At 39.8% G+C, this 13,742-nt stretch overlaps 1 protein-coding gene across 1 annotated transcript; it reads right to left on the bottom strand.

The window, feature by feature from the left end:
* Positions 1 to 5,256: 5,256 nt before the first annotated feature.
* wnt8b (wingless-type MMTV integration site family, member 8b) lies at positions 5,257 to 11,839 on the bottom strand. Its single transcript, XM_042502607.2, has 6 exons — positions 11,624 to 11,839; positions 10,675 to 10,708; positions 9,491 to 9,629; positions 8,749 to 8,874; positions 8,521 to 8,663; positions 5,257 to 6,858 (listed from the first exon to the last, which is right to left on the bottom strand). The coding sequence occupies exons 1-6, from the start codon at positions 11,692 to 11,694 to the stop codon at positions 6,289 to 6,291; spliced, it is 1,083 nt and encodes a 360-aa protein (XP_042358541.1). The 5' UTR covers positions 11,695 to 11,839; the 3' UTR covers positions 5,257 to 6,288.
* Between the last annotated feature and the right edge of the window lie 1,903 nt (positions 11,840 to 13,742).

Below are 13,742 nucleotides of genomic sequence, written 5' to 3'. Positions count from 1 at the left end.
TAAATTTAATCTGAAGTTTAACCCTTTGAAACCTGGGCAAATTGGATTAATTTCTTTAAAAAATGGGATGGAGGCAATGAGCAACTTGAGAAGAAATTACCCAGAAATTCGCAAGAAATTAGTCAAAAGTACAAGAATATTTTCTAAAAAGTAGCACAAAAAAGAAAGTATCAAACCAATTTGCTCAATGTGTAAAGGATACTAATTAAAGGCATCTGAATGAAGGAAAAGTGATGTTGATCCAGGTTTCACAGAGTTATACTTAAATATACTTTTTAAAAAATTATTATTACAATTTTTTAAAGATTTGCCTTCACTAGGGAATGCATTCAACACTAGTGTGAATGGGGATAGCCTAACAAACAATAATAATAATAAATGAAATAGCTGAAATGCTGTTAGCATGTCTCTGCATCAATGATGATAAAAATACCCAAAATTATTACATGTACAATAATACTTTTATAACATGAAATTGGTCATACTACAGCTTCATAAGGGACTGTACAAATGTCACAGTTTCTGGCCATGATAAATGGTGTGATTTCAGATATTTTTCAAGACAACATGCAGGTTTGGGGGTTCTGGGAGTATTTAAAGTACTGAATCTGAATTATTTTTCTACCAGTGCTGGTCTTAACAATGCACTGTACACTACAAAACATTAATGCAGAGTAATGTCATTGATGAAGCATTTTATAGGACAAAACACAATGTTTTTTTTTTCATCAGACAGGATAAGTAGTTGTCCCCTCTCTCTTTGTCTCTCTCTCTCTCTGGGAGACGATTTGGTAATGAAAGACTGAGCAAACACTTTTGAAATCCAGAGCCAATATTTAACTCTTGTCATCACTGCCTCAGTATTGATCACTGGGCGAGCACACGTCACAAGATAGCAGCACACACTGTACCTTGCTCACTGGACTGATTAGCTGATGGAGTCTTGTTCTGTTTCTGCAGTTTCAGACTGTTACTGAACTTTATCTATCACTTTGATCATTGTCTCTCTACACATTTAACCTTATTGTGACAGCTGTTTGAAGCCACAAATTTGAACTCAAAAGCATCTCCTGATTTTTTTTTTGTTGTAAAACCTGACATGTCTCGTATGTTTTCTCTTGAGTCGGGCTTTATCAGCACATTTCCACTGCAGGGACTGATGTGGGGCTCCCTGGTGGGTTCCCATGCTCTGTGTTTCCTGTGCAGATCATTGAGCTGATCTGAGCTGATCCTCCTGATGCTCCTCTCTCCCCATTCTTTGCAGATAGAGCTGGAAGATTGGCCACCCCAGTGAGCTTCAAGGAGCTTGTATCTCAATCCTGCTGATAGCAGCAAACACATACACCACTGCTGTCTTCTCGCCAGCAGACAGGCTGCTGTCAAAACAGAGGAGATACTGTTACAGTGAAACTGTTTCCTAATGAGTTAGACCATACCATAGTTCTGAGCTTATTACTAACAAACCACAATGACAGGTAACTAAAGATTTCTTTAAGTTTTGTTTTAAGAGGTGGACGTCCAACCACTATTACACAAGCCACAAATCCTTAATTTCTTTTTTTTTCAGTTTGCCCTTGCTTATTTGTTTGTTTATTTGTCTAGGAGCCTGCCATGTCACCCAATGTATCATTAACATCTTTGTGATTTCTTATTTTATCTTTTTAATTTTGGTTTTGTTTCCTTTTATCTGTGCTGTGATTGCTTTTATCGTTTCTGTTGTTTGTTTATTTGGTCTATTTCTTTGTATTATGTATTGACATTATGCGTCCTGCATCTTGCATTGTTGGTTTTAATTTTATCCTAATTCTACCCTCGTTTTGTCTCACTTGTGCTCAGTAGGGCTGTTTGGCTTTCCATTGTTGTATCGCCGTCTATGTATCTCATTTCTGCTTTGCTTTGGTTGCCAAAGCACTTTGTAAACTCTGTTTTTTAAGGTGCTTTATACATGAATTTATTATTATTATTATTATTATTATTATTATTATTATTATTATTATTATTATTATTATTATTATTATTATTATTATCAGTTTTTATTATTATTATTATTATTATTATTATTATTATTATTATTATTATTATTATTATTATTATCGGTTTTTATTATTATTATTATTATTATTATTATTATTAAGCTTGTCTTGCATGTTCGCACCTGTCATGTCTGGCTTCACAAAAAAAAAAGCTGCTTGGTCAATGAATTTGGCGTCAAACATATGAAGGCACCTTTCAGGATGGTATGATACACCACCAGGCTGCATCAGTTTGTAATGCAGCTAGACAGCATCTTTCATGGTGGACACACCGCCTGGTGGCCTTATGGCACTTTTCACAGGGGTGTAATACACCACTGGATGGCTTTAGTTTGAAATACTGCAGTTTGCGACATAATATAAGAATATAAGGATCTGGAAGGTTCCTATGAGACATATGGGTCCAACAAACCCCAGACTTTCACCTGAAAGCTTGCTGTTCACTTCCTGTATAAATATTGTAGCAAACCATCATGTTTTTCCTAAACAAGGAAATTAATATAAATAAGAAGTGTTTATTGATGTTGTGAGTTTATATTGAAAAGGACAGTATGCATCGAATCGCAGAAGTGTGTTTTGAAAAGATATAAGGCTTTGGCTATGTCCTGGAAGAGACATAAAACATAATTTTTTGTCTGTTTAAAAAAAAAAAAGAAATTAAAGAAGAGGTGGATGTCACACTCATCTCATCTGTGTTGGCTTTCTCTCACATTCACACTGACCCTCGCCCCTCTAGGTGTTGTAGGTCCAGAATCCCTAAGCCATAAATCCTATTAGTCAAGGATTCTCTGAAGCATTATAAGTCGTTTTCCCATCTTTCACTGATTGCATTATCACTTGCTACCTGAGAGAAATCTGCCCCTGTGTCACAGTACTATGTAGCTGTGCTATAAAAGTAATAATTTTAACATAAACACTACATTCTACCTCTGAACACATTTTGATAGCTGCTTTCCATGCTGTGTGTGCTGTGCACATTTCTACTTAATCTCTGGTGTTCCTACTGATTTTTAAACAGATTATTCAAGCTCTGTGAGAAACTAAAAGCCCACTCTTCCTCTGTGGTGTCCACTCTCCTTCTGCCACCTCGGTGCTCATGTGTTATGCCAAATTGGACGTGGCAGGGCCGGCCTGAGAGACGGAAGTTCAGACCCCTCGGTCGGAGGTCGTGTCACTATCTGGAAAATGATTTGTCATGATTGACATTTTGTGCTGTTTCACACGCCGTTCTTGCATTTGTTTGGAAATTCGAAGGATCAAATTGGCAGACAGAATGCTGATAATAAATACATGTTGTATGTATTTGTATGTTTGTAATTTAGGTTTTTGCCTCAAACTGAAGTCCATGGTTCTTTATGTGAATCTCAAGAGTATAGTGCAGCATGGTGAAGGGTGTGTAGCAATTTTGTGCTATAAAAGCATTAATTTACTCTGTTTCTTTAAAGCCGAGATCCTTTTGCTTCTCTCAGTTGAACCTGCAGTCCACCGCCTGATGTTAGGTCTCCAGGTTAAGCACGTTATTATCTTCATATACTGCCCACTCAAGCACTCTTTCATCTCCGCTGCTGGTGCACAACTCATCTTGACTGAATGAGTGAACAGTGTCACAGGTGTGTCTAACTGCTGAACTTTAAAACAGCCAAACATGTTTTTCTCTGCAGCTTTCCCACACATTAAGTGACTGCTGTGTCAGCAGGCTTTCCTTTGTGTGATATATTTTTAGATGAGGGTATAAGTCTGCAATTTTCAGCTGAGAGTTAGCCAGTGCACGACAGCATGACTCATACTTAACCATTTAAATTCTGAGCACATTAGCCCGATTTCTATCAAAAACATGCAAAGAGGGCAGCAAGCAGCTTAATAAGAAATGGCCAAAAAATTAGCAAGAAATGGGACATATCTTGCCATGCTACTTAAGTCTTTCCTCATGTTTGTTAAAAGCATCAAACCAATTTTCTCAAGAAATCTGGGTTGACCAAAGAAAAACTCCAAATAAGAATCATTTTGCTCGCAGAGTTTAAAGCGGTTTTGTTCAATTTAATCCAAAATGCATGTTCTAATTATAAGTCACCATTTTAAAATCCTGCGATTGAACATTTTTATTTGCCCCCGTTGTACTCCCTGTCACAGTGAATTGCAGAACTTGCACAGAGCTGCGGGGCAAAGGCTTGGTATGCTGGTTCTTTTGTTGCTGAGAGTTTTTGCTGCATGCCAGACAGAGCAATCCAGCCAGCCCACAGGGGTCATCAGGGGAGGGAGGAGTTTTGATTATGATCATTATTCGGTAAATAAGATGTCAACAAGGTGTTTCCTTGACACTTTATTGAGTAAAAGGAGGAAGGTGCAGAAATGAACGCCCCCTTCTCAATGGGACCTCTAATCTCCTCTTTCATGTCCCATCTCGTCTGAAGGGTTTCGGCTTCGGCTGCCATGTGCTAGTCTGCCTGGGCCTGGCACTTCTTACTTGCAGGTGGGGTGAGTATCCTGGCAAGCATGTGTTTATAAAACCCACTTGTTTGGGCACAATACTTGAACTAACTTCTTTTGAGAGAACAGTGTGAATCTGTGCAAAGCCTTTTCCCAAAGTCCTTTAGAAGGCGACAGCCCATTGAGAGTAGAGAAGAAGGGATTACCTTCCTCGACAGTGGTGCATTTCCGAGAGAGCTGATTAGCTCTGCATTCATTGTTAAATCGAGCAAAGGAAGGCCCTAGAGGAGTGAAAGGATCCAAATAGGTGGGCCCAGAAATAAAACAGCCGCAGGAAGCCCTGCACAGGCAACCCAAAGTTTTCCCAACATTTCTTTCCCCCACTCCTAAGGAGGCGCGGCGTGAAAAAGGAGATTAGCATACAAAATTAGAGGCGGGATGATTTTTAAGGGCAACTTGCCTCCTGCCCTCCACCCCCACGGCCCTACTCTGTCTGGACAAAGTTAATTAAACTAGTATTAAACAGTAAAGAAACTTCCAAGCGCTTGGGAGTTAGGGGGCTCTTTGAGGATTACCATGATGAGGGAGAGAACGGGGAGGTATTTGTTGAGGCGAAATTGAGAAAGGCGTGATGGAACGACAAGTACGCTGGAAAGCTTTCTATTCTTGTTGGTTTGCCCCAGAGTATCCAAACCCCAATGTGAACAATGTGAAGAGGAAGGTTGTGTTTACGGCAAAGCATCAGGTATCACTGCCACAAAGAGGAAAGAAGGTAAACACTTTCTTCGGGATAAGATTGAAGGATTTATTATTCTTTCATGACTTTTTAATAGAAAAAAGTAGCTAATAATAAAGCAAAACTAGGAAATGCTGTGCAATAAATTAACAATGTACAGTACAAAGTGCTTCATTTTATATACAATTAAATACATCAAGAGGGCAGCAAATGTCAGGGCAAGCCAGATGATGGGAGAGCAGATTGTCCCCCAAAATGTCAACATGCTTTTAAATTCATTTAAAGCGTGGCAGTGATTGTTTAAAAACCCAAATATAAAGGCTAGGCCAACGGTCTTAGACATGCATATCCACTGCTGGTAGTGTTGGCGGACAGGATCAGGACAGTTTTTCTGGCATCATTCATCCCGAGTCTCAGCTGAGTCAGGTAAATGGATGCAGCCCAATTTATTTCTTTTGGCATGCCGAGTTTGAGGTGGGCCGGGTCATTTTTGAAAAAATTAGGCCAGTTGATCTGGCCCAATTCATCCCGAGTGTCCAGAGTTGAGTGCCCAAATACGGCCTAACTTATCGCCTCCAGCGTGCTGAGTTTGGGCCGATGCTAGGCCAGGTCATTTTGGCCTCCTGGGTGAGAATATAATCTTATGAGTTCTTAAAAAATTTTAAAAGCTATTTAAGCCGTCGCTCAACAGTTAGATAATCACTCAAAAACTAACAATTTATTTCCCCAAGATTTATGTTTGTGTATGAAAATAAATAAATCATGTTTTGGAGAATTTTGAAGGTGAAATACTCCTCAAATGCCCAGTGACTTTTTCAAAAATGTTGTAAAAAGTATAAAAATATATCTTAAATACATTTATAACCACAAAAAAAATCTACAAAGGTGTAAACTTCTCTATCATGTGGCTTTGTGCACATCCCACTGTCTTAAACATTTTACACAAAATAGACAATGAAGATGGGCTGAAATTGTGATGTGAAGCTTTAGTCCAAAACACACACTATCGGAACATGCACAAAAAGTCTGGATGTTGACAGGAGCTGCAGTGGTACAAATATGATGACAACAGGGGAGAAGTGAAGAAGATGCTCAGTGCTTCTTCTTCAGTCTGAGGTTCTTCCGGCGGCTGCCAGCACTCTCGTTCCTTCCCCTCTGTCCTCCTTTCTTTACACAAAAGTACTTGGTCACTGTCTTCCTGCACTGCTCACATTTCACCGCGCAGCACCAGTGGAATTTACAATTACAGCTTGACACCATCTCCGCTTTGCGCTCCTCCACAGCCAGCCCACACTCTCCGCAGAGCCTCTTGCAGCTCCGTTTCTCCCATTTGCTCAAGTTTTTGCCCTTCTTGAGGCACTCGCGGCCCTCTGTGCCCGGCAAGCCCAGTGTGCGGTTTTCCAGGCAGTAATCGGGGGAATCTTCGAGGTGGACCAGCTCTTTACGAGAGATGGAGCTAAAGGTTTCCGCGATTGCCCCCCGGCTGGCTGCACTGTTCCCAGCTCCTCTGAGGAGATCCACCTTCAGAGCCCTGTGGTACTTCTCCTTCAAGTAGTTCCCCACCTCCCTAAACTCTGGCAACTGCAGCCAGCAGGTCTGAGTGGTGCAGCTTCCTGACACCCCGTGGCACTTACATGTCCTTTGCATGGTCCCCTTCACAGCCTGGAGACACACATAGAAACTTTATTAAAATGCATTAATAGTATAGATTGTTTTCATGAGAAAAACTGTGTCAAAGAAATGTATTCTGTGGTTGTGAGTATGTTAGGGCATAGGTTTTGTTTCAACACTTGGGGGATACACATGTGGAACAGGCAGTTTGGGGGGCAAATTTTGAGCGTCATGCTCTGACTTCCTGCATTCTGGTTAATATGTACACTGTAAACCGAAAATCTGTTTTAACTTTAAAAGGTTGGTGTGAGGGATGCCTTAAAATATTAAGTTGATTGAATTTGAGAAGACAAGTTGAGGTAATTTTGTAATCACTCAACTGGTCTTCTTAAGTTCAGTCAACTCAACAAATTAAGATAGCCCACACACAAAATGATCTTATGTTAAAAACAAATACTTTTTACAGTGTATGCAACAATTTCTGCATTTTCTGCAACAAAATGTCTTTAATTTTGTCAAAATAAAAGTCATCTGCGACTTCCATGTTATTATTGGGGTGAGGGCTGCAATTGTTCCACATATCGAGGGGGACGTTTTCCTCTGAATACCCCCCAAAACCTACAGCTGTGCATACGTATCTCATACATTATCATATATATTGTATATTGCATGTAAAAGACAGAATGTCCCTTGTCCTTTGATTGACGTGTTATCAAATTAACTGATTGTATTTTCAAAGTTTTGCAGTTAAGTAAAAAAAGGGATGAATACACTGAAAGAAAGAAATGATAGCCTCAAGGTCCAGAGCTGAGTTTCTTTGTTTTCCTCAGTGTTTCCTGACTTTGCCCAGCACAAAACAGCTGTTGGTTGAAAAGGGACGTTTTCTTTCCATGAAGAGGGAACGAACTTTCTGTTGAGGTGAGGCTGAATCAAAGTTTCACATTGAGTTTTATTGTCCGCCGAGAAGAAATAGGAGTATTTATTTAGCATGTTCATTATCAACATGTTTTCTAGTGTGAGAAGACCCAATGGAGAGTCCTATTGAGTGGATAAATGAAAAAGGAGTTTTTCTCTCTTTCTATCCCCATTTTTTTCTGTTACAATGATGCTCCAGGTGCCATGGGGATCCTAGGGCCCGACAGGGGGGAGCAAAGGCACCATAAACAAAGAGCACTTCAGCTGCACGCCTGTGGTCCCCTCAGACTCCCTCGGGGCCAAACAAAGACCAGCATAAATGTGGGATCCTTATTGCAAGAATAAAACTAAACACTTATTTTAAAAAGCAGCATAATACAGAATGCTGTGCAATGTCTGGCTCCCCAGGATCTCTAATTAAGCTTGCACCAGTGATCCTGAGATTCTCGAGTTGAGGTATTGTCATAAGGGGCATTCAACACGAGGTAAATAGGCCCTTCTGGTACACCGAACACACTGTTATTATTGCCGACAAGTGGCACCTCACTTATAGCAACGTGAAAGGGATGCTTGGGTGGCACACTCAGTGTAATTCTGAGCAGGGAAAAATGATTCAAAAGGTGCTTTACACTGTGCAATTAGTTGGAGGGCCAGGAGAGATTCTTAAAATTTCCAGCAAGCCGCCACCCAGTTTAAATACTGTATGGTTCACATCAAGGCGTCAACATAACACACTTGTGCTGCATCTTATATCAAGGGCGCATCTCTTAATGTGTGAATTAAGAGCACCTACTGTACCTTGCGCCCAGCCTCGTTATTGTGGAGATTCATGGCTGCCCGTGCATCCTGCCCAGTCTCCAACGCATCGACAAACTGTTTGGAGATGGCCTCGCCAAAGCCAACATTGTCACTGCAGCCGCCCCACAACCAACCATGGCCTCCTAGGAGAAAGAAAAGGAATGACACTTAAACGATGTGTGTTTTTTTAAATTAAAAAGTGAATATTTAAGTGTGCATTTCTCTGACCTCGCTGTCCGTTCCTGCTGTCATCACAGCCACAGTTGTCAAAGTCTCCTAGGCTGCAGTTCCTGGTTAAAGTGTACATGACTCCGGCGGAGCTGATGGCATGAACGAACGCTGTCTCCCGATTTGCTGTCAGTGGAAAGACCAATTAAGTAGCTTGTGTGACACAAATTCCTCATTTTGGATTAGACATTTTACACATTGTTTTACAATCTCTCATCTCACTAAGCTCAATTACCGTAGCTCAACATATTTAGCCTTGTTTATAATGTAGCCTGTAAAACTGGTTGAATTTTTTGTCAATTTCCCATATTCTGTTCAGGATCATAAACCCGTCTTAATTGTATTTTCATTTCTAACCTGTGCCTGAAGCTGGTTTTGTATTGGCAAACACATTTGACCCTTTGTCTTGTGAATCTCAGCATATTGCATTCATAAGCTGCAAATAGAGGCGCTAATTCTGGGGGATGTTGGGAAATGGATTAGAGTGTTTGCTTTGCCTCTAGCAAAACAGTGACCACTGTAACTATCCCAAAGGGTGCTGAATGTTTCAACTAAGCAAACATCTCTATTTCACAAACAAGGGAAAAGGCATCTCTCCTCTCACACAAAGGCTTAAAATAGAAGCACACAGTTACAAAAACACTTTTGAAACATCTTTTAAAATCCATGAGAAGTGGACTTTTTCTCAGCCTCGTTGCAGTGCGGAGATGTCTGAGCTGGTGTCTGGAGAGTCTGGACTCACCGCTGCGCAGGCTGCTGTGTGTGGACAGCTGCAGAGCTCTCTCAGGGCAGTTCCAGCGGTCCCATGCAAACTGGTATTTGCACTCCTCTATGCCACTCTGAGCTCCTGCTGCCACGCTGCTGGAGTAGATCAGGTACGCCTGCGGCAGCAGAGACCGGGGGAATATAAAACCCATAAAATAATATTGCATAGACACCACAAATCTTGCAACAATGACAGCATGACTCAAAAAGTTGAGAGCATAATTTGTAAGACATTCACTTTAGATTATTAAAAAAAATAGCATTGTCCTCAGGGTGGATTCACTTGAAAACAAACAAACAAATCAGACCCAATTAGTAGTACATAAATATTATATTTATCAGACAGAGTTTTTTAAATTACACATCCTGAGGCCAGGACATAGAGTTCAGATATGCCACTTAAAGACAGTCAGCAGTCAGAGATCAAACAAATCATGAGAGCACTTCAGGTACTTCTGAGCAGAAGCAGAGCAAGAAAACTCAAAATGAAGATGTAAACCAGTCTCAGACGCTTTTTCATTTATATCTTCCTATTGGTGTCAAAGGTTTTACTTGTCAATGTTTATTGTCACTTCCCTTCTCAAGAAATTCAAAGTGGATAACATGCATCAAGGCCTTAATGCTTTTGACACTGAGATTAAACTCATTGTCAGTTTCATGAGAAAAACAGTATAATTCAAACATTATTCTCCTTCTTATTAAACCCTGTTGTGATAACGCTGAATTGTTGGGCTCTCTTAAACTAGCAGCCTCCGTCCTTGGCTTTCGCCCGCCTCGCTGCAGCTTGTTCACACTGTGTGAACGATAATATAACTAATATGTCTCAAGTGGCCTTTGGGGAGATGGAGTGCCACCTCTTTCACTGGGGTCTTGCTCACTAATGATGACCACCCACTACAGCAATGGCTGCCCTCGCCCCCTTAAAACATTCAACCCGCAGATATGCAGAGGCCCTGAATAAGGTCAAGTGTACGGAGGGGGAGAAAAAACACCACAAAGCGCCAAAAGTATCACTGATATATCATTCATGCCACTGATGCTGCAGGTACAAGCCATACACTTGAGTTCAGATATCACAACACAGAAACCATGTTTTCTCTCTTTTGCTCTGACTTTTGGGAAAAAGAACAAGGAGGAAAGATCAAAAGAGAGTTGGCTTACCTTGGGTCCAGTCATCAAGAAATTATTCACTGACCTGGAAAAGGAGACAGCTTATTCACTCAGGGAAGCTCAGTGTCCTTCACAAATTCCTCTGCTAACATCTCTCATTAGCGCGCTTTGTAACATGTGAAACCGTGACACCAGCAGGCATCCAAACCTCTGTGAACAATGCTGATGAATTTGTTTTAAGAAATGTAAGAATTTGAGGGTAATGAATATGTTTTTAACATTTGATTAGTTGAAATTTGGGGTTGCCAGGTTGGGAAATCCTGGTGTTTATCCTTTCTATTTGGAATAAAGCTGTTAGAAATCTTTGTAATCCACTTATAAATGCTCATGGGTTTCTGATGCTCTGATACAATGTCAATTCTGTCATTATTAATGTTAGTAAGTCATTAATAAATGCTTTTAACTCATCAAATCTGCATTTTTAAGTGCTGATATGTTAAAAAATTGATTTTGGTCTGCAGCGCTTTTCTAGAAATGAGCGGTCAGACAAAGTGGAGGGGACTTTTCACAACTTGGCAACCCAAAAGTCGCTTTTACTACTTATAACTGATCTATGAAGCATTAAGAAATGAGTTATTCATCATTAGTAAAGCCATTAGTTACAACTTATGAATCATTCATAAAAAGGTACCTAATTAAAAAGTGGTGAAATTAATAAAACAAATTCAGCAAGTCCCTAATTTAAGCAGTTTCCTTATTTCTAATCATAAAATTGTTCGTTTAAGTGACTTTATGGGTCATGTTTTGCCTTTGGAATTATACCATATTTGAGAAAAACATGTATAGATTGCCCTTACTAAACATTTTATACTAGCAAAAATAAATGCTGGCATATATAATATGTAATGCAAACACTGCAACAATTACCACTGCCATGTAATGAAATGTTTGAAGATAAACATCAAAAAAATTAAAATATTTCATAATTATTGAAACTCACCAGCAGCAGTACGATCTCATGTGAGCCAGCAGAATGAAAACGTAATAGAAAACCTCCAAATGCATGAACATCCTGACAGGTGAGGGGGGTGACGGTGACTCTGAGCCCGTCCAAAGCCTGCAGACAGTCAAACGATGGAGAGGAAACTGAGCGACCAGCACATGAAACTTCACCAGGGGCTTCCAGGATTCAAGGAGGGGGCTCTGAAATGGAGCTGCTCTCGTCCCAACAAGAGATTATCTGCTTAATTAAAGATTTTCCCCCTTCTTACTCTCTCGGCCAATCAGAGGTATTGCACCAAAGAGAGACTGGAATGATCAAAAGGGCACCCTGGGCCTTCAGGGCTGGGCAACGGTGGCTTCCCTGCCTCCATTCAGGAGCTAAGGACGATCTGCTTAATCCTGTAGGAAAAGTGTAACACTGATCCCTTGAATTTGTGGGGTGGGGAAAAAAGTTTATTTAGGCTATCTAACGCGCAGCTGAGTGTCGGGGATTAGTGGAAGATAGTCCTCTGGATGACGAATTGTTAGTTTGATAGAGCCACAAATATCGTTTGTTCTTGAGGAAGTAATTTGTTGTTTAACAAACGGCGTGATTTAATCAATGTTTATCACCGCGAAAAGCAAAGACTGTTACTCACACGGAAGACAACAAGCCTCAGAAATTTGTCTTTTTCTTTTTTCTTTTGCAAATACTGTCACCTGTCATTTACATGGATCAGGGATATAATTTATATTTTTACAGTCTGCGCAGAAATGGACATAACGCTATTTTCGTCACAATTTTGACACTTGTTAATAAGGAAATGACACCTATAGTCTAGTCTAATTTTCGCCCTCATACCAGTCCGTGGTGGACAGGGTTTCTGCTAGTCCTTAAAAAGTCTTAAATTCAATTTTATAAGTGTAAGGCCTTAACAGTCAATAAATAGTCTTAATTTTCAATTTGTGAGGTCCTAAGTGCTGTAAATATTTTCATCTTATTTAACTGAGGCATCTTTTTTTGTTTTTGTCAAAATGATCTAAGCTCTTCAGCATGAGAGTCAACATTTCAGATGTTACAAATCTTAAGAAAAAACTACAATACTGTCTTTTTACTTATTTTTTCACTGAGCTGTTGAAAAAATGTAGATCAACCCTTCTAATTCTAACAAGCACATTCAGAAAAGTGTAGTGAGGTAAAAAGTATAAAGTGTCATGAAAAGACAACATTCAAATCAAGTGCAAGTATGAAATGAAATGTGTATACTTCAGTACAGTACTTGAGTTAATGCACTCTGTAACATTCCACCTCTGCCTCATGCAATTTGTGATTTGAAAAAAAGTTGTCGATTCGCTTAAATGAGATCAAAATAAGGGTCAGTAATCACGTTTTATATATAAGTCCCGTAAGGAATGAGAATAACGCATGGTATTTACTTTAATAAGATTATTTGGAGATTGTTGTTGTTTTTTTTTTTTTTTTTTTTTTTTTGCAGCATATCAATTTTGACTTTCATTTATTTTGGCGCCTGGAGATTGATGATCCCAACAGATAGTAAAATGTGTAACTGAGCAGAATGAGGGCCTATCAGTTGTGGTACATTTGCATCACATATCCAGATGGTGCATACCTAACACTGCATTAAGGGTTATTCCACAATAACCCCATCTGACCCTTAGGGACCCTTTCCTTTGGCACAGGCAGCCATTTGGCAATCTTGTGTGCAAACAGTGAGGGGGTGGGGGGACTTCTGAGGGATGTTTTTGGATTAAGATTTAAAGAGGAATGTCAAGTGAAATAAGACAACAGTAGAATCCATCTTGCTGTTTTAACATCTTTAATACAAGTTAAATTAGATACATTAGGGTTTAGATTTAGGGGGAGCACAGGGGAAACAGTGTGTAATATTTAGGGGGATTTTGTGATATCTAGTGGTGGAAATTGCAGATCGCAACCAGCTGAAACTTCTCCCGATGACAACTCCTTCAGCATTCATTATTCAGGACATTTTTAGTGGGAGCCAAAATTATCCACAAAGGTCTTGTACTCTCTAAAACGAACGACCAGGTGAGTTAAACTGGTTAAAAAACATAGAACAAAGCAGTTTCTGTTTAGGGCTTAGTGTTCTTTAGGAGAC

This window comes from Plectropomus leopardus, chromosome 13, assembly GCF_026936395.1.
Source record: "Plectropomus leopardus strain MGB_pleo_1.0 chromosome 13, ASM2693639v1, whole genome shotgun sequence".
NCBI lineage: Eukaryota > Metazoa > Chordata > Actinopteri > Perciformes > Serranidae > Plectropomus > Plectropomus leopardus.
The sequence above is the reverse complement of the archived record's forward strand: the minus strand, read 5'-3'. Positions and strand labels throughout refer to the sequence as shown.